Source organism: Acanthopagrus latus, chromosome 6 (genome assembly GCF_904848185.1).
Source record: "Acanthopagrus latus isolate v.2019 chromosome 6, fAcaLat1.1, whole genome shotgun sequence".
Lineage (NCBI taxonomy): Eukaryota > Metazoa > Chordata > Actinopteri > Spariformes > Sparidae > Acanthopagrus > Acanthopagrus latus.
Window position 1 is genome coordinate 2,198,508 of NC_051044.1, and position 23,732 is coordinate 2,222,239.

The 23,732-nt window shown below is 40.3% G+C and overlaps 3 protein-coding genes and 1 long non-coding RNA gene across 11 annotated transcripts in view; 1 reads left to right on the plus strand and 3 right to left on the minus strand.

The window, feature by feature from the left end:
• LOC119021758 (hemicentin-2-like) overlaps nt 1–8,412 on the minus strand; it is a 76,561-nt gene extending 68,149 nt beyond the window's left edge. Inside the window, exon 1 of the mRNA XM_037102257.1 lies at nt 8,344–8,412. The gene's annotated coding sequence lies outside the window, so the exon portion shown is untranslated. The remainder of the gene's footprint in view (nt 1–8,343) is intronic.
• On the plus strand, nt 568–3,385 carry LOC119021762. Of its 5 annotated transcripts, none has more exons than XR_005075736.1 (3): nt 568–812; nt 1,420–1,488; nt 1,567–3,385. It is a non-coding gene; the product is annotated as an uncharacterized LOC119021762 (long non-coding RNA). The 5 variants fall into 5 exon arrangements; XR_005075737.1 differs by having other exon boundaries at nt 1,587–3,385; XR_005075738.1 differs by having other exon boundaries at nt 1,637–3,385.
• Nucleotides 2,256–8,403, minus strand: LOC119021761 (butyrophilin subfamily 3 member A3-like). The gene is made up of 6 exons (XM_037102263.1): nt 8,264–8,403; nt 5,652–5,690; nt 5,061–5,330; nt 4,661–4,678; nt 4,337–4,422; nt 2,256–4,141 (listed from the first exon to the last, which is right to left on the minus strand). The coding sequence occupies exons 1-5, from the start codon at nt 8,313–8,315 to the stop codon at nt 4,370–4,372; spliced, it is 432 nt and encodes a 143-aa protein (XP_036958158.1). The 5' UTR covers nt 8,316–8,403; the 3' UTR covers nt 2,256–4,141; nt 4,337–4,369.
• Nucleotides 8,413–11,376: 2,964 nt separating the features above from the next.
• The window catches only part of LOC119021757 (V-set domain-containing T-cell activation inhibitor 1-like), a 43,080-nt gene continuing 30,724 nt past the window's right edge, over nt 11,377–23,732 (minus strand). The window contains exons 1-8 of one of the 4 annotated variants that reach the window (XM_037102254.1): nt 23,154–23,587; nt 21,392–21,718; nt 19,283–19,591; nt 18,938–18,976; nt 16,380–16,655; nt 13,798–13,815; nt 12,326–12,427; nt 11,377–12,130 (exon numbers count right to left, since the gene is read on the minus strand). In XM_037102254.1, the coding sequence (XP_036958149.1) occupies nt 12,012–12,130; nt 12,326–12,427; nt 13,798–13,815; nt 16,380–16,655; nt 18,938–18,976; nt 19,283–19,591; nt 21,392–21,718; nt 23,154–23,205 (1,242 nt within the window). In that variant the 5' untranslated portion in view covers nt 23,206–23,587 and the 3' untranslated portion in view covers nt 11,377–12,011. Of the gene's footprint in view, nt 12,131–12,325; nt 12,428–13,797; nt 13,816–16,379; nt 16,656–18,937; nt 18,977–19,282; nt 19,592–21,391; nt 21,719–23,153; nt 23,588–23,732 lie in introns of those variants that run through there. The other 3 variants (XM_037102253.1, XM_037102255.1, XM_037102256.1) reach the window with 3 other exon arrangements.

Consider the following 23,732-nt stretch of genomic DNA (forward strand, 5'->3'; position numbering starts at 1 on the left):
CACATATTAACTATGACTCATGAATTCTGCAATTTGTCTTCAGACTCACATTAAAGTTGTGTATAAAAACACTGTCCAGCCTCAGATTCAGCTTCAGCTTCACTGTTAGTGTCTGACAGCTGCTTCTCTTCCTGATCAGCAGCAGAGAATCATCTCTGTGCAGCTCCTCCAATAAAACATCCAGAACAATCAGAAGAAAATGAGCTAAATATTTAAAATATTTCAGTGAGAGAACTGCAATAAATGTTTTAAAATGTTTGGTTTTATGTCCCAGACAACCTCTGTTCAGTGTTCACGCCTTTTTAATACATATACGTGTTTTTAAATCCATCTAATAGTGAAACCACAAGGAAATGTTTGAGTTTGTCGGAAAACAGCAGCTTTAACAAAACATGATGTGAAACACACACACAGGATCTGAGCCATTTAAACACAACACAGAAACTCTCACCTGAGCCAAACAGGAATTATCAGAAAAGCAAAGTGTGATAGAAGAGTGCAGCACACACACACACACACACACACACACACACACACACTCACCTCACCCACGTTTTCAGTGGAAGTATGAGTCATGTGATCAGTGACGTGTTGCAGCAGGTGTGAGCAGAAAGAAAAGAGTGACTTCAGGTGAGAGTTGGAGCGTCTCATCATCACAACCCTCCTCTGTTGTCTTCATGCAGCCACATCTGATCACACAGGTTTGACTTCATGAAGACAGAGGCTGGTTTTAGGACAGCAGAGGGCGTCACAGTCACGAACATGGGAGCTGAAACTAACACATGACTTCTGGAGAAGATATCAGAGTTCAGGTACAGATGATCAGCTGACTCACCGTTTGTTTGCTCAGTAATGTGTGTGTGGCTCAGGTGTAGATGTCGGGCCTCCTGCTCTTTGTATCAGCTGCTGTCATTACAAAATGTTCAGGTTACCAAAAAACTATGTTCAGATATATAAATCCATTCATTTCAAAGAGAAAAAACATGTTTCCAAATCATGAAGTTGACCGTCTCTCAGTCAGAAACACAGACCCTCACTGTGACACACCTGTTACAGGTAGTGCTGCACTGAAGTAGACCACCATGATTCACATTCAACTGATTCTGATGAATTGATTTTATATTCAGTGGTTTATATTTAATGTTTAAGTTCTAATAATGACGTCACAGAGACAAAAAGTCTGCATATCAAAATAAGAGCCTGCAGCTGGCAGTGAGTCTGCTTTCTTTACTTTCAGCAGTGAAGTGATTTACTCCCTGACAGAACATTAGACATTTATTATTGTACACAAACACATTTTATTTTTTACATTTGCAGCAGACAACTATCATAAATATGCAGCATGTAATCAAACAAGTCAGCTGTCAGATGTTGTTCTTTCATATTTATGACATCTGATCAGAATCATATTATTCTCAGGATGCTTCTTGAGTGACAGATACCCCGCCCCCTTTCTGTGACATCACCACTATGTCGTCATGATTTCCGGTGAGCACCAGGCGAGTTCAAGACCAGGCAGCCCTGCGCAGCGCTGTTGATCTGCCTCAAACATTAATGGAATTTCAGTTTCCTCCATTTCTTCGCAGACGAAGGAGACAAACGCCTCCAGCTCAGCCAAGTCTCGTCTCGTCTACAGGAAGTAGAGAGTGTCAGACTTCTCAGCAGCGTCTGTGTCTCCGCCCCTGCAGTCACCCCCAGATGTTGTTGCAGAAGTTCAGCTGGAGTTCAGCTGCAACACACCCACTGAGTCTGGAGTCAGCTGAGGACATGAACACACCCTGTCAGCAGTTCTCACTCTGTGATTCACTCTCAGCTGTCTGTCTGTAAGCAGCTAATAAAGGATCTTTGAGATGAGCAGTTAAACTCTGATCTGTTGAAGTCTCCTGACAGCAGACTTTGTTTGTCAGAGTTTCATCAGACAAAGAGATTCAGTCAGTTCTGTGTTTCAGAACCGGTCCAAACAGCCGTCAGCAGGTGTGGAACATGTTCTCTCCTCACAGACTCAGGCCTTGTTACATACACACGAGGATTTCTTTACATTCAGCTGTGATCTCCATTCATGAAGCTGTCAGGGAGGTAAACTGTCTCTAGAAAGCTGTTTTAAAGAGGATTTATCTGCTCTGTTGTCTCTCTGCTGTCCTGACAGCTGCTGGAAAATACACATCATCTCAGAATCAGACCAGAAATTAAAACCACTTTTATTTCTTTGATCCCAGTTTGAAGACAGAAACATCAGAAACAGTCACAACACACAGTTTGACACTTTTCATGTTTTATTCAAACGTTTGTATAGAAATGATGAAGCGCTGCCTGAAATGACCTGATCAAGCTGAGATAAGATCAGAATAAACTAAGAATAATACAAACAGCTGCAGAATAAGACACAACAGTTCAACAGCCTCCAAACTGATTCATTAAGTCGAATCTTTGAACAACAAACTGAACATTAAAACCTTATAATTATAATAAACTGGACACTGAGTGTAGAGTTCAGTTAGTAACTGACTCTGGATCAGCACCTCAACAAATACAAGGAAGCGTAAAAATCACAAAATTAAAATATTCCCATGATAAATCATATTTATGAGATAAAAGAAAAAATTATGTGAGAAAAACAGAAAATTACAAAAACATTGATCCATAATTTTGACCTTTTCTCTCATAATTCTTATTCTGTTATTATGTTGATTTATTTTACTTCATTCTCTGATGAGAATCTTTAATTTTTCATTTACTCATTTTGATGTCCATCCATCCATCCATCATCTGTACACATTATATGTACGCCGCTTAATCCTCTGCAGGGTCGCGGAGGGGCTGGAGTCATTTTGATGTTTTATGTCAAAACATTTAGTTTATGTCATGATTATGATTTAACATGGGAATATTTTTTTGGGCCAGATAACAGTCCAATAATACCAAAAACACAAATATAAAAATATATATAAGTGTCACATTATATTAACTGGTAGCTACAAAATGTTGACAGTGACTGACAGTGTTAACAGCAGCTTCAGTTCAGTGAAGTCTGATGGTTTTAAAGCACATGTGGAGCTCAGTCAGGAGCTTTAAGCTCTACAAGCAGTCTGATAATATTTGGTAAATAGACGCATTTATACATCACTGCTGCCCTCATTCATCCATTCACTCACTCACTCACTCACTCACTCACTCACTCACTCACTCACTCACTCACTCACTCACTCACTCACTCACTCACTCACTCACTCACCGATGGCAGTCAGCTACCATGCAAGGTGCTGGTCTGACCATCAGGAGCAGTTTGGGCTTCAGCCTGTTGCTCAAGGACACTTGGACATGTGGACGGGAGGAGCCGGGGATCGAACCAGCGACGTGTGATTAACTGACCAGCTGCTAGAGACGCTTCAGATCATCAGAGTATAAAAATAAAAGAATAAAAGCAACATAGAACAGAGAGAAAGAGCTCGTCTTTGTCCTCAACAACATTAATAACAGAGTCAAAGTTTGTTCTCTCCATCATTTTTCTGTCAGCATTAAAGGCCACCTGCTCTCTTCTGTTGTCACCTCGTTAACTCCAATCTGTCTGATGACATTAAACTACTTTAACACCTCCTGACACACAACGATTTCGTAAACAAATTATGATTATACAATCTTTACTGTTGAACTCTGATGAACCTGAGTGAAAGAGGAAGTTGCTCAGAATTAAAGGGAAGTTCAAACTCTGCAGCCTGTGTTGGTCAATCACTTCTTGAAGCGGATGTGACTGTTGATTTGTTCTTCAGGAAATGAGTCAGGTTCAAACACTTAATACTCTTCAATACTTCTGGGTGAGTTACAGATTATGAGGACATCTAATAAAAACAGCTGGTTCAGACAGATTGAGGTTGTGTTATAAGATACATGCACATCGACTAACATGAACTCTGAACCTCAAACTGAAATTAACTTTAACTTTAAAAACAAGTTTCAATTCTCAAACGGTCTGAAATAAGAGAAGAGCAGACAAAATGTCTTCACCATCATCCAACATGGTGGAAACACACACAGCAGAAAACTTCATGGCACAAGCAGAGCTGGTTAGTTTCTGATCAGGTGGACCCAGTGGTACATGGAGTTGTTGGATCCGGGTCACTTTTGGCACAACTGTTCTTCTCACCTGCAGGAAACAAAACAAAGTTACAGTGAAGAAAGTCTGACTGACCTGATCCTCCTCTGAGTGTAAATACACACAGAATGATTCACGTCAGAGAGATAAAACATCAGCCAAGACTCTGAACATGAGAGACATAAAGACTGAGTTCTGGTTCTGTTCATCATCAATATGTTGATAAAATACATAATTTAAACTTACGTGTCCTACAGTTGTGTTTCCAAAGCAGCAAAGCTAGAACAACAACAGCAACAAGAAGAACAACATGAGCAGTCCAGTGTTGGAGCCTGAAACAGATGAAGAGTGAGAGTCAGAGTCAGAACTTGAGGTCAGATGATCAGCAGCAGACTGGACCTCACAGCCCACACAGAACCACTGAAGGCAGAACAACTCATCCAAACACTTAAAGAATGAAGAAGATGTTGTTATAAAATGTCTGGATGTTCCGTCTGAACACACACGATGTTGTCTGGAGTCAAATAAAACTTGACTTGAATAAAACCACATGAGGAGGAAGAATCTCACCTGGTGCTGCAGCTGCACCTGTGAAGATGACAGGAAGTGATTCATCAGTTATAAACAACAACAACAGGATTATAAATGTGACGTTACAGTGTTTCTGTTCATGACTTCTCTTCACTGGGACAAGAAAAGTTAAACATTTCTAACTTCTCACAAACATTTTTCAGACTGATTCAAACTGCCGACACTGTTTCTGACTCACAGCAGATCGTTTAACTCTGAACATTAAAACTTGTTGAGCAGAACAAATATCTTTTTGTGGGTGAAGTTTAATCAACACTTAGAATTTGAAGAGAATTTTACACTCAGTTTGAAACATTTTTGCCCTGTGTAGATGTAGAAGCTTTGTGCTCAGTCTGAACAAAAGATAATGTGAAATGTGTTCAGCTTAGTGTGATCTCACCGTTGAAATTAACGGAGGTCTCAGAATAAACCTCAACGCCGATTTCCCTCTGAGTGACGACACAGCGGAAGGTGCCGCTCTTGGTTACATCAGTTTGGAGGACGACGGTGTAGAGGCCTGCATTTTCTGTTTCCTTCGGAGGTTTACCAGGAAGGATGTTTCCAGAGCTGTCCTTCCACTCCATCTTAGGCTTTGGAGAAACACCAACAGCTTCACACTGCAGCATCATCCCTCCAGGTGTAAAATGTGTGGAGATAGATGGAGCTGAAGCTGCACCAGGAAACATAGAAACAAAAGATGACATTAGATTTACAGCTCGTTCTTCAACAGAGGATCATATTTCACACACATTTAACTTCTGCTGAGAGTTTCTAACTATTTACAACTTTTCTGACTCAAATCATGACAGAAACACATCGACAGTGACGACTTTACAGCAGCTCCTCAACTCATCATGTGAACTTTGTTGTCTATTTACATTAAATAATAAAGTAATTGTGTTATGAAAAAAGCTGTTTATTCTCTACATATTCTGTTTGTCTGTTTGTTCTGAACTGGTTCTGTCACTGTGTCAGCAGAATCAGGACTCACCCGGGACGTTTCTACCTGCTCCGTCATTTAAGACTTGACCTAAAAGGCAAAACAAACACATGTTAGATAGTTTTGAAACAGACAGGTAATACTGTGTAAAAGTCATGTTTCATCTCCTACAGACGGCTGAAGCTTCATTGTACAGAGAGACATAATCTGCAGTGTGTCTCTGATATCAGCATGTTTGATACAGAGGTCGTCTCTCCAGATGTGGCTGCAGCTCTGTGGGCTCGAGGCCCTGCCAGATGTGGATTCTGACCACTGAACAAAAGTCCATCTGGGACTCTGGAACCAGTCGCAGCAGTAAATGAGCGAAATCTTTAACTGGTTAATGAAAACACTCACCAACAACAAGCTGCTGTAACTATGAAGCCAGTTGTAATTACTAAACTGAGACCACAAAAACCAACTCCGACTACAAAGCCAACATTGACCACTAAGTTGATGCTGATGACTAAACCAATCAGGGCCAGGAGACCGACCAGGATCAGAAAAACATGGAACAAATAGTTACGACTACAGAAAACACTACAACTGTCTCAGAATATGAAACTTATGACCGAGGCAGCGATAACGAAACTGACAAGCTTCAGACTGGATATTGGCTGGACAAGGTGGAGTCTGTTACATGTTTGGAGAACAATGCTGCACCTGAGAGGACAGTTACAGGTGGCTCATTCACCACTGAGATGACTAAACTTACAGAACTAAGACAGGAAGTAACAGAAATGGCAGGAGGGAGTGGAGCATCATGGGATTGGTTCGCTCAGGAAACAGGAACAACAGTTCTGAGTCCTGGTTATCATCATTTCACTGGTCTGTAGCATCAGAACCGTTCTGAGAAATGTACTTAGAAAAGCTTTTACCCGACAGATGTTCATGATGGCAACGACAAAGGTGAGCAGCGGCTCCGCTGGCACAAAAGGTGATCGAACATCCAGGTTTGTTCCCAGCACCTGATCACTACACGGACTCTGACAGTCAATCAAAGGTATGATTGTTCCATGAATGTGAGCAAGAACTGAACTTTGAAATAAAGATTTCACGGACGTTATCGTGTGCCCGTGCTGTGACCTCTGGACGAAGACATCGTACTACCCGCCATCGAATGGACCAATCAGCAAGTATAAAAGTGTAAAACAGTCGGACCATAAAATGTATTGCACATATTCTGAAGTTTAATCAGCAAGTTACAGTTGAAATGTGTGTCAGGGACCTTATTCTGTTTTACAACCTGAGATAAACAAGGTTTTGAGGTGCAGCAGCCATATAGAGTCGACTGTGTCATGTTGACTCAACGTTTGTCAGACTCATGAAATCTACATCATGTCAAGATGTTTAATCAATCAGCACAATAATGTGAGTATGGAAGGAGTGAGAAGGTTAAAGCTCTGAATCTGGGATGATCCCTAGTTAACAGAACAAAAATCTGTTAGAAAGTAACATTTCCATCCTTCATTATTCTTTGTATGAATCCAGTAACACTCGTATTCGTCATTTGAGGTTCAAAATTACACTTTGAATTGTATTACTTCATGTTATAGTCGTCTAAGTTACACAGAACTGCAGGTAAAAGCTGGCGGTGATGTTCGGTCACGCTTACAGAACATTTACAGCAAAGAAAATGTCGATATGCAAAATGTATAAACAACATACGATCGACTCATGTGGACAGTGTGAGCCTGAGGTGATCGTCCACAGCATTTAAAGAAAAATAAATCTGGGGGCCTTGAGGGAAAGTTTTTATTCCTGATAAGAATTTCTAAGGCACCTTGTTTAATTTGACCTCAGTGTGGATTTATAAACCCACAGAGGGAGGAGAGGGTTGAGAAATCCTCCCTGACTGGGTGACTGGTACTGACCTGCGAATATGACTGTGTTTTTCTACAGAACTGGGTTACGTGATAAAGAGAAGAGAAGATTGGGAAATAGGAGCTGATATCAGCAGACACACACACACACACACACACACACACACACACACACACACACACACCCTTCGGAGGAATTACTGGAAGTTAAATGATTAACAGGAAATATATGGAACAAAGAGGCACAGACCATCTTGGTGATGATCCAGCCCACCGTGCAGCAGTCTATCAGAACAGAACCAGAGGTATGTAAAGCTCCTTCAGTCCCGGAACCAACAGAACCCCGCCTGGTGCAGCTCGGTGTCGATTCTACTCAGAACTTCAACACATAAAACGCAACTTCAGCTTCTTCAGGAGGCTTCAGACAAACACACGCGTTTTATTTCACCTCCGAGTTCAACAACATCCGGAAGCTTTCAGCTCCCCACGAGGGTTTATTATAAACTTTTACTGTCGCAGCAGGAACGAGACGACGCCCAGACACGCACGCACGCACGCACGCACGCACACACACACAGCAGTAATGACGTCACATCACCGTAGAGCATCTGGAGGTAAAACTCAGTCAGCATCATCCAGCTGCAACTGATCCGAAACATTCTTCAGTCGATCAGAATCTATCAAAACTATCGATTATCAGGCTACATGTGACGTCACCGGCAGCAGCCTGATTGACATCCAGCATGTTTCCACATTGATCCGGTTCAGAGGAAATAAAGTGATGATGGTCAGTTTTCTTACCGTCTCCAGAGCAGCTCAGCAGACAGAGACACACGAGAAGAAGAAGCTCCATAGTTGTTGATGTCCTCTGAGGACTTCACGTCACTGATGATGAAGATGATGAAGATGATGATGATGATGGTCTGTAAGAAAGGAAACAGACGACACAGCTGCTGCGCCTCAACTCAGAGCTGCTTCCACCGGAGGAGCATTTGAAGGCCAACGACGTCACAGCGACGCGAGAAGGCTGTCCCAGTTCCTCCAGACCCTCCTCTTCCTCCTCCTCTTCCTCCTCCTCCTCCTCCTCCTCCTCCTCCTCCTCCTCCTCTTCCTCCTCCTCCTCCTCCTCCTCTTCCTCCTCCTCCTCCTCCTCCTCTTCCTCTTCCTCTTCTCTGGTTCTGGAGGACGCACCGCTACGATCCATCTAAGGCGAAAAGATTCTTTGCGCGCCCGGAAAAGACAGAAAGAAGCAAATGGCGACATCAGGTGGCGCAGTCCTCGCATGTAACCTTCAGTGTTGTGTTGATTCTTGTGTTTGTGCTCATTTGATCATCCAGCGGCTGATATGTTGAACTTACAGCGACCTTAAAACCTCAGAAAGTCAGTTGAAATACGTTGTAAATGCTCATCGTGATGCCTCTGGAAGTGAAGCGGTTGACTTCTATCTTCTGTGTTATTGTGACCGTGGAGACTATTTTTACTTCATGTACATAAATGGAGGTGAACAGATTTAGACCAGGCTGTGATCTCTGCTCTGTGAAGTCTAGTGTGAGTGTTCAGAACAGTTCTGGAGACAATGGGCCTGCAGGGGGAGGTCCAGCCCAGCAGGCCAGACACAAGTGGGACCCGTTAAAGAACCAGAACAAAGTAGCTGCAGGTCTGAATGAAGGTGTGGAAACTGAATTCTGTTTGTTTTACTCATGCAAGTTAATCATTTGCTGCAAGTTGCTGACGTGACTGATTTGCAGTGCCTGAGGACAGCAGAGGGTCAGCAGCTGCTACTGGACCTGGTGTGTCCTCATGGATGAGGTGTGAGGACAGATGACTTCCACTATCCCCCCACCCCGTCCTCACACCAGGGCCAAGTGACCCGGAGGAGGAGGAGAGCCAGCCAGGACTGAGGAGGAGGAGGGAGGATGAAGCAGGACTTGAGGCTGCAGAGAGGATGGAGAGGCTCTTCTCTGCTCCAGAGGACGATCCTGACATTATATCTGTCGTTATTTACTTCATTTATGAGCTCTTTTTAAATTACTTGTTCATCAGCACACAACACCAACACCAACATGGAGCCAACTGAGCTCAGAAAAGGTCGTAAAAAAACCCTGAAAATCACAATAAATCAGCTGATATTGAGGACTGCAGGTCTGTGAGCGCAGAGCTGGTTCTGGTTCAGTTCTGTGAGCTGCTGATGTACCGGATCACTCTGTTGGCTGTGAAACAGTCTGATATTTAATTAGCTTGATGATAAAACATCATGTGTGTGATTCATGACGCGGATCAAACAGGATCAATCATTTATTTGTCTCTCTTCAGGTTTGATCAAATAAGGTGAAACCGGAAGGGGGCGTGGCTTCTGCTCTCTATTCATCACAAACATAAATTAATAAAAATCATAAACATTTTCATCTTTATGACTGATTTATATCTTCAACATTGATCTGATCAGAATCCTGTCACTGACGTCATCATACCATTCCCAGCATGCTTCGTGAGTGACAGGTGCCCCGCCCCTTTCAGTGACATCAGAAGAAATGACAGACAACATTCTGTTTATAGTTTTAATGTTGGATGTGAACATTTGATCAGAATCCTTCATGTGTTCTTCTGTCAGCAGCTTCAGTCAAACTCTCTCAGCACCGGGACGGTTTTATTTATGTGTCAGTTGTGTGATGGCGCCCTCTACTGACCGCCAGTGGACGAACCGGGTCAGTTCTGGTCTCCACTGTGAGAGCTGAGTATTTAATAAAGGATCTTTGAGATGAGCAGCTAAACTTTGATCTGTTGAAGTGTCCTGACAGCTGCTGGAAAATACACATCATCTCAGAATCAGACCAGAAATTAAATCCACTTTTATTTCTTTGATCCCAGTCTGAAGACAGAAACATCAGAAACAGTCACAACACACAGTTTGACAGTTTTCATGTTTTAATGACCTGGAACACGAGAAAAGCATCATCAGTGAACAACAGAAACACACATGAACTCAGAGACACAATTTAAATATCAAACACTTGAATAGGTTCACTCAGCTCAAACTGAAACCAGAATAATACAAACAGCTGCAGAATAAGACACAACAGTTCAACAGCCTCCAAACTGATTCATTCAGTCGAATCTTTGACAACAAACTGAACATTAAAACCTTATAATTATAATAAACTGGACACTGAGTGTAGAGTTCAGTTAGTAACTGACTCTGGATCAGCACCTCAACAAATACATAGAAGCAGAACAGACTCGTCCAACAGAATCTCTGACAATTAAAGACAATTAAATAAAAAATAATACTTCATTCATATAAAATATTCCCATGGTGAATCATAATTATGAGATAGGAAGACTAAATTATTACATTCTAGAGTTTTATCTCATAATAAATGACTTTATCCAACAATTATGATTTATTATCTCATAATTTAGACTTTGATTCCACAATTATAACAATGATATGTGACCACATATATATGAATCTTATTTCAATTACATTATTACATATTTTTAATAATTTTGAACTTTCATTTACACGTTTTTATATCATAATCTTTACCTTTTTTATCACATAACTATGATTAAACATGGGAATATTTTCTTTATATTTATACATCACTGCTGCCCTCATCCATTCACTCACTCACTCACTCACTCACTCACTCACTCACCGATGGCAGTCAGCTACCATGCAAGGTGCTGGTCTGACCATCAGGAGCAGTTTGGGCTTCAGCCTGTTGCTCAAGGACACTTGGACATGTGGACGGGAGGAGCCGGGGATCGAACCAGCGACGTGTGATTAACTGACCAGCTGCTAGAGACGCTTCAGATCATCAGAGTATAAAAATAAAAGAATAAAAGCAACATAGAACAGAGAGAAAGAGCTCGTCTTTGTCCTCAACAACATTAATAACAGAGTCAACGACTACGTTCAGACGATCTTTACTGTCAGTTGAACTCTGTTGAACAGAGACGTGAAAGAAGAAGTTGTGTGAAGAATTAAAATCCAGCTTGAGAGAAAAGTTCAAACCCTGCAGACTTCCTGTGTTGGTCAGTCACTACTTGAAGTGGATGTGAATGTTGGTTTGTTGGTTTCAGGAAGTGAGTCGGTTCAGATGTTGTTCAGCCATCAGACAAACGTGTCAGAGCGACTGACGTCTTTTTACTCTGACAGGATTCTGAGTCCGACACTTGACTTGGACACTATTTGTGACTGAGTGCTGTGAGATAAAGACGAGGACTGATTATGTGTATTTATTTTTATATAAATGTATTAACTGTAAGATCTCACTGTCTATGATCTGGATGAGGTTCAGGACATGAGGACAGTTCAGGGAGAGATTGTTGCCGTGGTAACATAGTGATGACAGCAGAATGAGCTACATGCACATCGTCACACAAACAACCTTCTGTTCTACCATCACAACTATCTGCTGCAACACAACACCAATCCTCACCTGAACCTGAGACTCAGTTTAATGTTAAAACCAGGTTTTACTCCTCAGACTGAAATAAGTGACCAGACAAGATGTTCTCACTGTCATTCAGCATCATCTGAGACTCAAACTGGTGCTGAATGATTTTCAATCAATTCAGCAGGATCTGGAACAGAAAGTAGTTCTAAATTACTTGGTCGTTCAGAGGTATCTGTTGGTCCGTTGGCTCTGTTTGGTCTTGAACCTGGATCAGAAGGAAACAAAAACAAAGTTATACTCAAGAAAATCACAAACTTGATCCTCCTCTGAGTGTAAATACACAGAATGATTAATGTCAGAGAGAATAAAACATCTGTCAAGACTCTGAACATGAGAAACATAAAGAATGAGTTGTGTTGTCTGCTCATCATTAATATGTTGATACAATCTTTAAACTTACATAATGCACAAATTTGCCTGATGCGATCCTTGAAGTGATACACAACAGCAGCAACTAAAAGACTACACACAACTCCACCAATAAACAATCCAGCTGACGACCCTGAAACAGATAAAAGTGGATGTGAGAGTCAGAAGTTGAGGTCAGATGATCAGCAGCAGACTGGACCTCACAGCCCACACAGAACCACTAAAGGTGAGTCTGCTCCTGAAGTCTGAACTTGTTCCACATGAAAACTCCACTGGGATGAATGTGAGCAGGAACAGTGATGTTAGCTCTGATCTCAGGTCCAGTTTCCTCCTGCTGGGCTCCACAGCTCAGAGGCTGCTTCTGGTTCTGGTCCCAGCAGTGAAGAAACAAATGGACTTAGTTCCATTCATCACTTTGATCTGACAGTAAAAACACAGGATCATCTGAGAAAATATAAAACTTCTTCACAACACTTTTACTGACACTTTTACACTTTTACTCAAGTGGACTTTTACTTGTAACAGAGTATTTTTACTTTGTGTTTCTGCTTCTGTCACTTCAGTAAAGTATCCCAGTACTTCTTCCACCACTGACTACTGTCCACAAACATGGAGATTAAAATCACTGTCAGCTTCTTGGTGCTGGTCGGGTCCACAGTTATTGGGCCCTGATGGCAGCACATCAACACAGTCGCAGGTTTTATGAAGCGAGAGTCTGTTGAAGCTCCGACTGTGAAACATAAATATACTTTAACTCATTAATAAAAGAACAGAATCAATATTTAGAGCTTCTTATAGACACATATAGACTGAGAGACAGTTTCACATCTCTCCACACAGAGTTTTAAATGATAGAATCAGAACAATTCTTCTGTCTCAGCTCACTAAAGATCACTAAAGATCACAGCAGGATCTAGATTTGATTTGAAAGGTTGAAGAGTTTGATCATTTATGTTGCTGTGAAACAGGTTCGGTCCTGATTTCTGAATCTGAATTCATCCTTCAGCATCAAATCCTTCAGCAGATCTCTGATCAGCTTCTGCTGCTTTAATAGTCACAATTACTACAATTATAAGATGATCATTAATGTTGGAGACTTGTAGTTACAGCCTGAATACAATGGTGCTAATTACAAGTTTTAATTAGTGTCCAGTAGAAACTCAGTTCAAAGCTCCATGATCTCATATTATTACAGGAACTATCATTGTGTTTATTCACAGTTAAAGTTTGGTCCCAGTTTTCAGTGTGAGTTCAGTTTGTAGTTGAGAAATAAAAGAATCAAACCCTCAGTGAGTAAACTCTTCTCTTCCTGTCTGAGTGTCTCCATGTTGTCAACACAGTCTGTAGATCACTGAAGTTGAGTCTCAGTAGAAGATGAAATTCTTCACTCAGTTTGAAACATTTTTAACTTTGTGTACTTTCTGTTCCATCTGAACTCACATTACATTTTTTGAAACCAAATATAACATGATGTGATCAAAAGAACATGAGGAAGAATCTCACCTGGGTCTGGAGGTGGAACTGTGAAGATAAAGATAAATGACATCAGTTATAAAGAACATTTACAGGATTATAAATGAAACATTGTGATGTTGTTCGTTCTTCTTTACATGAGGACTAAACTCTTCTCTTCCTGTCTGAGTGGCTCCATGTTGTCTGTTGTGTGATTCTTGTGTAACTGGGCTGCTGTAACGCTGCAGTTTGTGGTTGGGATTAATAAAGTCTCTCTCTAATCTCTCTAATCTAAACAGAGCTAACAGTGACGGCCTCTCTGACGGCTTCACTCTGCTGTTGCTGTGCTTTCTGTCTCCAGGGCTGCAGACCTGTTGGGAGGTTCATCAGCAGCGTGGGACACACCTGGGCCTGATGTGCTGCATGTATACAACTCCTTCACAACATCTGCTCACACAACTTTGTGTCGTGGCTTTTGGTTTCCTTTGGTTTGTTTTTACAGCTCAACATCCACACAGCACATCTTCACTCATCCACTGCTGCACTACTGACTGCACTCACTCCTCCAGCTGTCTGTCAAACAACACGACCAGAACACAATCTCACCTGGTTCTGATCCGTTATAAAGGACAGTTACAGGATTATAAATGAAACATGTTTCCTGTTCATCACTTCTCTGCTGGTACATGAGGATTACAGAGTGTTTAAGACGGAGAGAAACATGAAGAGCAGAGAAACAGAAGCCTTGATGTAAATACAAAGCGTGCAAACAAGCTGACATGAGTGATACGAAGCAACAACTGTTACATGTAACGATACTTTTAATTTAACTGCGACTTCACGTCTAGTGGTGCCATCCAAGTTAGTGATCAACCATCACAAGCGATAACATAACTAGCTAATGTTAACTGCCTACAAATGGTCGTCTGTCTTGACAAGAGTCCGTCTTTGGGTGGCCACTGAAAGCAGAGGGAAGATAAATCATGTTGACTGATGTTAGCTTGCTAATTTATAATCTATGCTTGCTCATTTTTTGAAGTTAATCTGTTTTTTGACAGCATCTAGTTCTGCTGCTGCTACTACTTCAGTGATTTCTGTACCTACTAGATGTTTTAATAGCCTTTACTAATTATAGGCTATTAAACATACCTTTAAACATAGTTTTAAGCATAATCGTCAAGACTTCGGCAAACAAACAGAGTTTCTTCTGGAACTCTAAAAGTAGTTTTTATAATGTCAGTCCTAACAGAGGCCAAGTACAAAAATAAAACACTTCATGAGGAAGAGAAGAACAACAAGTGGGTTAAAAACCCCAATTACCCCCAAAGGAAATGGTCAGAGGCTGTTACACTACAGCAATAAATGGGAGGATACATATCCATGTTTGAGATGTTCAGTGTCAGAAGATAGTGCATACTGTGCCATCTGTATGTCATCAGCAAAAAAACAACACATGAAGTGTTCAGAAATATAGGATTTGGAAAAATGATTTGGGGGAATAATTACTTAATCACAGTTGCAGCTCAGGCCAAGCAGAGGCTACCAAGCTCGCTGAAAAATGTCTGGACATTGTAAAAGTCAAAAAGGAAAGTATAAAATCAGCAGTAGACAAAAGTTATGATGAGAAGGTCAACAAGAATTGACAAATTCTCTTTTCCATCTTAGACGTCATTATTAATCTTTCTAAGAGGAACACAGCACTGCGTGGGAACTGGACTGGCAAAAGTCAAGATGGCAGCTTCTCTCATTTCATTTCCTGGAAATCCTCATTCGATGACACACTTCAAAACCATCTTGAAACAGCACCAAAAAACACAAAGTGCATCACACAGAAAATCCAAAATGAGCTGACAGCATCTGGTGGGGCAGAGATTGAGGAGGATATAGTGAAGGAAATTAAAAAAGCCGAGTATTTCTCTGTCCTTGCAGATGAGACCGTGGATCTGAGTGGCACAGAACAACTACCCATCTGCATTCAGTACATAAACCACGACAACAGGACTGAGATATGTGAGCAGTTCTTGGGAGAGCTGTATTGTTTACAATTAATGCATGTTCATAAACACAGAGCCCCAGATCCAGTCCAAGTGCTGAGGCGCTGGGATGCCTAACGAAAAGGTAACATCAGTTCTCAGGCACCATGTGTGATTTCAGGCAGTTTAAAATCAATTACAATCTAAAAAAAAAAAAAAAAAAAAGGTTCTCTCACTCAAGCTTCACTTTTATAATGAAATATAAAGTCAAATAAAGATTTCTGCAGTTTGATGCACAAACTTGTCAGTGAGCATCATAACTGTCCTCAGATGTTTCCTCTGAAATATATTTATTGTAAACAGAGTGAGTGTAACACTGTGAATCTAACTGCATATCACATACAGCACACAGAGTGTTAATGATTAATAAATGTTGTACCAACCAATGTGTGTGTGTGTGTGTGTGTGTGTGTGTGTGTGACAGTTCAGACTGATTTTAAAATTAACCATCAAGTTTGTCCTGATATTTATCATCAGACTCGTCTAATTCTCTCCAATCTCTGGTGATTAACCAACCACGTCATTTCTATAAAGGAATTTTTCACTTTTCTCACATTTTTAATTATTTACATATTAAATCACAACTAGGAAGAATCTCACCTTGAATATGCACAGATGTCACAGCAGCAATCTGATGGCTGAGTGTCTCCTGTGTAGCTACACAGCGATAGTTGTCAGTCTTGGTCACAGTTGTGTTGACAGTGGTGTAAAATCGACCTCGTCTTTCTGAGATCTTTGTCTCCTCAGCAGGAAGAGTTTTGTTATCACTGTCCTGCCACTTTATTGTAGGACGTGGATCACCGTGAGCTTCACACTGCAGCAGAGACCAGAGGTTTGAATCAGCAAGTGTCCTGATACATGGCTCTGGAGCTGCACCTGTGAACACATTATATAACCAACAGATCATAAAGAGACAGTTTCAACATTATTAATGTCATATTGTGATTTTGTTCATCTACACTCTGCTTGTATACAGTTTACTGTGAAGAGAAAAACACAATAAAAACCTCCAGCAGCATTTTATGGGACTGAGACAGACGAACATATACAGTGAATTTGTTAAACTGTATAAAGATTGTTAAAGAAATATAAAACATAGTGAGCAAAGGTGAACACACCTGATGTTTCACATGTTAATGAGAAATACCTTAATTATGCTGCCTGAAAAGAAAAATTAACCATAAAGTTAAATGATGTTATGCCAACAGAAGGTTGTGAAAGATTTATCTGGGTTGATTTATTTACTTTTATTAAACATAAGAGTGTTTAATGTCAACAATGTTTGACTGAATATTAGAAACTCTTCTCAGTATCGACACAAACAGTTCAGAAGCACCAAGAGATGATCAGATGATACTGAAGCTCCAAAGCTTGTTTGACTCTGTGAACTGAACTTTTCCAACAGAAACAACTGCACTTACATTTGACTCTACGTACGTATGATTGGTGCATCACTTTAAATGTTTTTAAATCAAATTATTTCTCGTCCGTCACTAATAGTTGGTCCAGTGAAGAGACGGGAGGACAGAAGACTTTGATTGTGGTTTGCTATAAAAACACTAGCTGATAAGTTGATAATGGTGAATTTCCATGATTATGATAATTGTGAGTATAAACAGCAGAGACATAAAAAGATGTCTAGCTCAATAACATACAGTCATTGTAGCTGACGCAAGTGCAATTGTTTATGTGTTTCTATGGCAACGGCAAAAGTTTATATTTATTGTTGTTGTTGTTGTTGTTTTATGTCGCATATAAATTGAATATTTTACTATACGATATAATTAATGCCACAAGCTGTTAAAAATTAGTTGTTTAATGAAAGTACTGATGAACTGAGAGTCAAGTTTACGTGAGTCACATGACCGGAAGTGGTGAGCGGGAGACCGGCAAAAAATAAGAAGAGATATCACATGATCGGGACGGAGAACTTTCTTGCTTCAAAAACTTATCTACCACTGGTTTTACATGGCGTACACGGTAAAGACTGTTTATTTGTTATTCTGTGAAGCCAGACTTGATGTTGATGTTGATGATGATGTTTTGATATATTTTATTGTCTGCAGTTTTCACGGTGATCCATTAATCTTCAGAGGAAAAAGAATAAAGCTTGATTGTGGACATCAGTATGAGCGTGGATTCTTGGTAACCAGGGCAGATACAGTCATGTTGATTTCCTGATTTATCTTGATTTTCACAAGATGAACCTGCATCTTTCCTTTGACACTAAGATTTTTCTTAACAAATCATACAAGGAGGAGTGTTTTAGAGCCAGTTTAAGAGTTTTCAGCATATTTTAATGATTATAAGAATAATATCATGTATTTTAATGATTTTCTATATAATACTGACAAACCTAGTTCAGTGTATTATTAAACTAAAGGAGGAAACAAATGGAAACACTGAAGCATTTTCCTGATGGAAGCTGATGAAGGTCTTTGTACCAAAACATTATTAACATTAATCCTGATTGAGGTCAACGGGAGTTTTTGTCCTGAGTTACAGAAGCTCAGAAAGTCCATCTGATGGCTGCTCCTGTGTCAGAGCTCGTGTCAGGTGAAGAATATCAGGTGAAGTTTGATGATGTCACAGTTTATTGATGATGTCAGAGGCTTCAGATGTCACTGCTGCTGCAGAAAGAGCTTCTTTCAACTTACAGATAAACTATTTCATCATTACTGAGATAAAAAAGAATAAAAGGAATATTGTGATGTTGGGACTCAGAAGGATTGTTACATAAATATTAAACATAAAGTTAAAATCATGAACCCAGAATGAACCTGACACTAAACTACATTAATAAAGTAGATGACATTATTCTTTCATGTCAGTAAAAAGACTTTATATGGAGGATTTTTGTGAAATGCTGTAATGAATTATTTTACTGCAGCATATTGCACAATAACTTCTTCATGTAATGAGACAATCTGAATAAAAGCATCAGATTTAATAACACACAGGCTTCTTGGACTGAAAAGATGTTGTTGTATAACTATAATATAATAAACGTGTCCACCTGTAAGTGACGACTGATCCCAGTCAGGTGAACACAGAGAGGTTCAGGCCCACAGATGTAAGTGTTCAGACTGACAGGCCTGAGAAGACATTTACAGAGACATGTAGAGGTGGAGAGTGACGTCAGCACAATCAGGACTCACCTGGGATGTTTTCACCTGTTCTGTCTCTTAAGACTCGACCTAAAAGGCAAAACAAACACATGTTAGATAGTTTTGAAACAGACAGGTAATACTGTGTAAAAGTCATATTTCATCTCCTACAGACGGCTGAAGCTTCATTGTACAGAGAGACATAATCTGCAGTGTGTCTCTGATATCAGCATGTTTGATACAGAGGTCGTCTCTCCAGATGTGGCTGCAGCTCTGTGGGCTCGAGGCCCTGCCAGATGTGGATTCTGACCACTGAACAAAAGTCCATCTGGGACTCTGGAACCAGTCGCAGCAGTAAATGAGCGACATCTTTAACTGTTTAATGAAAACACTCACCAACAACAAGCTCGATGATGGATGTTTGACTCGGTTGATGACGTGGAAAATCACAGCTGTAGATCCCGCTGTCGGCCATCTTTGTTCTTGTGATCTTTATGGAGGCGTTGCCGTTCTGCAGCTGATCTTGAAAAAATGAGACTCGACCTTTGAACTGCTCACCTTGACTGTGAATGCCTGCATCATACAGGAACACATTCTGACCATCTTTCGACCAGTGAAACAGTTTTCCTGAGATGTCCTCCTTGGTTCTGATCAAACAGTTTAAAACAGCATCACTGTCTTCTTTCACGACCACTCTGACTCTGGCTGGAAGATAAAAACATGTTACTCAGTATGTTAACATGCTGAGTCATCAGGAAACAAAGTCAGATAACAACTTTACACAACAAAAACTCAAACAGCTGTTTCCTCTAACATGATAGTTTTGGTTGTGTCCAGCTTGTACTGACATATTTTAAGTATATTTAATCTTACAGTAAAGTTAATCAGGTTTCTGTTATCGAGCGTTTGTGTTTGAATGTTACAAAATGTGTTCAGCTGTGGAAACTGTTCATCTTTATAACACCAGGAGAAGTTGTAGTTTTATTCATGTCACATCTTGATTTATTGGACTGGATTCAAAGACACAACTAACCACCAAACTATCCTGTTCCACAGCTGAACACACATGTTGTTTCACTTTGTCATTCAAATATGTTCACTGAACTTTCTCAGGATATCAAATTAAAGTTTCACATGTCAGAGAATTATGTTTTTAAACAGAATTATATTCAATGATGTTTCTCTGGTTCATTATTTAAATCTGAAGGTCTCCAGCCGAGCTAACGGCTCTGAGAGGCTCAGCAGACGCAGAATCCAGGAAATCAAACCAGCAAACTTCCAATTTCTACGTTTTGAAGACTAAAATCTAAATCGGTGCATTTCTCTGCATTTTGACGGGACCAATAATCACTGAGGAAATAATATCAGAGCCAGAAGAGAAGTGACAAATATGACCACGTTTAACTTAAATTAATCAAACTTATTGGAACTTTTATATGATTATATGTTAGAGTGTTAAGATAGATAGATAGATAGATAGATACTTCATTAGTAAAAAAAAAAAATCTGAATAATAATCTAAACTGTTCATAATAAGAGGGTTCATGTGGAGAACAGTTTACGGTAAATTTAGTTTCTTAAGTTCACTGTTAAGAAACAATAACATGGCTCATATAACATTTATTCAGTAATCGTAAAGCTTGAAAACATCAGCTGCAATTTACACAAATGATGTTTATAAATGTTTCTTTCCTCTGTGACAGTGAACTGAAAATCTTTGTGCTGCGGACAGAACGAGACGTCTGATGACGTCATTCGAGGAACAATGATGAACATTTAGTTTAGTGGGTGGAGAAATGTTTCCTCTGCTGTTAAAACTGACGAGCTGGACACAACTTCCTCCTCTCTGCTGTTACTTTGACTTCAGTCTCTTATACAGATTCCAGGTTCACAGCTCTGCACCCCGGAACATGAATAACACAGAGAACCACAGAAGACACTTCAGGGTCCGTTAGAGACAATCTGAATAAAAGCATTAGATTTAATAACACACAGGCTTCTTGGACTGAAAAGATGTTGTTGTATAACTATAATATAATAAACGTGTCCACCTGTAAGTGACGACTGATCCCAGTCAGGTGAACACAGAGAGGTTCAGGCCCACAGATGTAAGTGTTCAGACTGACAGGCCTGAGAAGACATTTACAGAGACATGTAGAGGTGGAGAGTGACGTCAGCACAATCAGGACTCACCTGGGATGTTTCCACCTGTTCTGTCTTTTAAGACTTGTTTTGAAACAGACAGGTAATACTGTGTAAAAGTCATGTTTCATCTCCTACAGACGGCTGAAGCTTCATTGTACAGAGAGACATAATCTGCAGTGTGTCTCTGATATCAGCATGTTTGATACAGAGGTCGTCTCTCCAGATGTGGCTGCAGCTCTGTGGGCTCGAGGCCCTGCCAGATGTGGATTCTGACCACTGAACAAAAGTCCATCTGGGACTCTGGAACCAGTCGCAGCAGTAAATGAGCGACATCTTTAACTGTTTGATGAAAACACTCACCAACAACAAGCTCGATGATGGATGTTTGTATCCAAGGACGACGTGGAAAATCACAGCTGTAGGTCCCGCTGTCGACCATCTTTGTTCTTGTGATCTTTATGGAGGCGTCGCCGTTCTGCAGTTGATCTTGAAAAACTGAGACTCGACCTTTGAACTGATCATCTTGACCTGGAACGCTGTTATTGTAATGAATGCCTGCATCATACAGGAACACCTCCTCCTGACCATCTTTCTTCCAGTCAAACAGTTCTCCTGAGATGTCCTCCTCTGTGCTGATCAAACAGGGTAAAACAGCATCACTGTCTTCTTCCACGACCACTCTGACAGCTGGAAGATAAAAACATGTTACTCAGTATGTTAACATGCTGAGTCATCAGGAAACAAAGTCAGATAACAACTTTACACAACAAAAACTCAAACAGCTGTTTCCTCTAACATGATAGTTTTGGTTGTGTCCAGCTTGTACTGACATATTTTAAGTATATTTAATCTTACAGTAAAGTTAATCAGGTTTCTGTTATTGAGCGTTTGTGTTTGAATGTTACAAAATGTGTTCAGCTGTGGAAACTGTTCATCTTTATAACACCAGGAGAAGTTGTAGTTTTATTCATGTCACATCTTGATTTATTGGACTGGATTCAAAGACTAAAACTAACCACCAAACTATCCTGTTCCACAGCTGAACACACATGTTGTTTCACTTTGTCATTCAAATATGTTCACTGAACTTTCTCAGGACATCAGATTAAAGTTTCACATGACAGAGAATTAGTTAGTTAGAGTGTTAAAATAGATAGATAGATAGATAGATAGATAGATAGATAGATAGATAGAAAATTACTTCATTAATCCAACAAAAATCTGAATAATAATCTAAAGTGTTCATAATAAGAGGGTTCATGTGGGGAACAGTTTGTAATAGTGATAAAGTGATAAACAGTCAATATATAGTTCAATAAGTTCACCACTAAGAAACAATAAAATGGCTCATATAACATTTATTAAGTAACTGTAAAAGTTCCTTCCTCTGTGACAGTGAACTGAAAATCTTTGTGCTGCGGACAGAACGAGACGTCTGATGACGTCATTCGAGGAACAATGATGAACATTTAGTTTAGTGGGTGGAGAAATGTTTCCTCTGCTGTTAAAACTGACGAGCTGGACACAACTTCCTCCTCTCTGCTGTTACTTTGACTTCAGTCTGTTATACAGATTCCAGGTTCACAGCTCTGCACCCCGGAACATGAATAACACAGAGAACCACAGAAGACACTTCAGGGTCCGTTACTAAACCTCAGAGTTACACACGTTACTCGTTACTTCATCTACTTGTACTCGGTTACAGTCCAACAACATCCGGAAGGTTTCAGTTCATCACTGGAGAAACAGAAATAGATGGAATAGAACAGAAATAGAAACTTTTAGAGTCGCAGCAGGAACACACACACACACACACACACACACACACACACACACACACACACACACACACAGAAGTAGTGACGCCATATTGTTAAAGACTATCTCGAGATAAAACTCATTATCATTCTGCTGTAACTCTTCTATAATCGATCCGATCAATACTATCGATGTGCGCTGATTATCGGGGTACATGTGACGTCACCGGGCGCTCAGCAGGTGTCTCGTGCGCACTAAAGCAGGAAGCAGCCTGATTAACATCCAGCATGTTTCCACATTGTTCCTGTTGAGATGAAATCAAGTGAAATGACAAACTGTCAGTGATGATGATCAGTTTTCTTACCGTCTCCAGAGCAGCTCAGCAGACAGAGACACACGAGAGGAAGAAGCTCCATAGTTGTTGATGTCCTCTGAGGACTTCACCTCACTGATGGAGGCTCTGAAATAACGGAACCTCATAGAAAACAACCGACGCCCTGACTTCTTTCTCAAACACTTTCGGTTTCGCAGACTGGCGCTGCAGCACTTCCGGTACAAATATTTCAGAATAAAAGCAGCATCGCCACATATTATTTCATTTCACTTTATGTCATCGGTTAGATTGAGAGATTCCTCGTGGCAGAAGTTAATACTGTGTGTTTAAACTCAGTTCAGTTCAACACAAAGACACAAATGTTGGTAAACCAGTTGGATCCCAAAGGGCAAAACTTGACTTTCTCTCTGACCACACTGCCCTCAGTTAACACGCAGCTTCACACAGTCGGTGAGCACGAACATGTTGGAACCACTGAGCAGCATTCAGGAGAGAAATTACAGTCTGATGGATGTAAATATGTTATAATATGTTATAATAATGAAAAACACGAAGGAGTGTTTGCAGGGGACGAGTTTCCTGGAAAACAGCAGTTTTATCAAAACAGGA

Excerpts from the sequence above, each read along its gene's own strand:
- LOC119021761 (XM_037102263.1), bottom strand. The coding sequence starts at position 8,315 with ATGGAGCTTCTTCTTCTCGTGTGTCTCTGTCTGCTGAGCTGCTCTGGA. Across the intron at positions 5,691-8,263 it reads GCTGAGCTGCTCTGGAGACG|GTCAAGTCTTAAATGACGGA; the intron begins GTAAGAAAACTG and ends TTTGCCTTTTAG. Across the intron at positions 5,331-5,651 it reads AGCAGGTAGAAACGTCCCGG|CTTCAGCTCCATCTATCTCC; the intron begins GTGAGTCCTGAT and ends TTCCTGGTGCAG.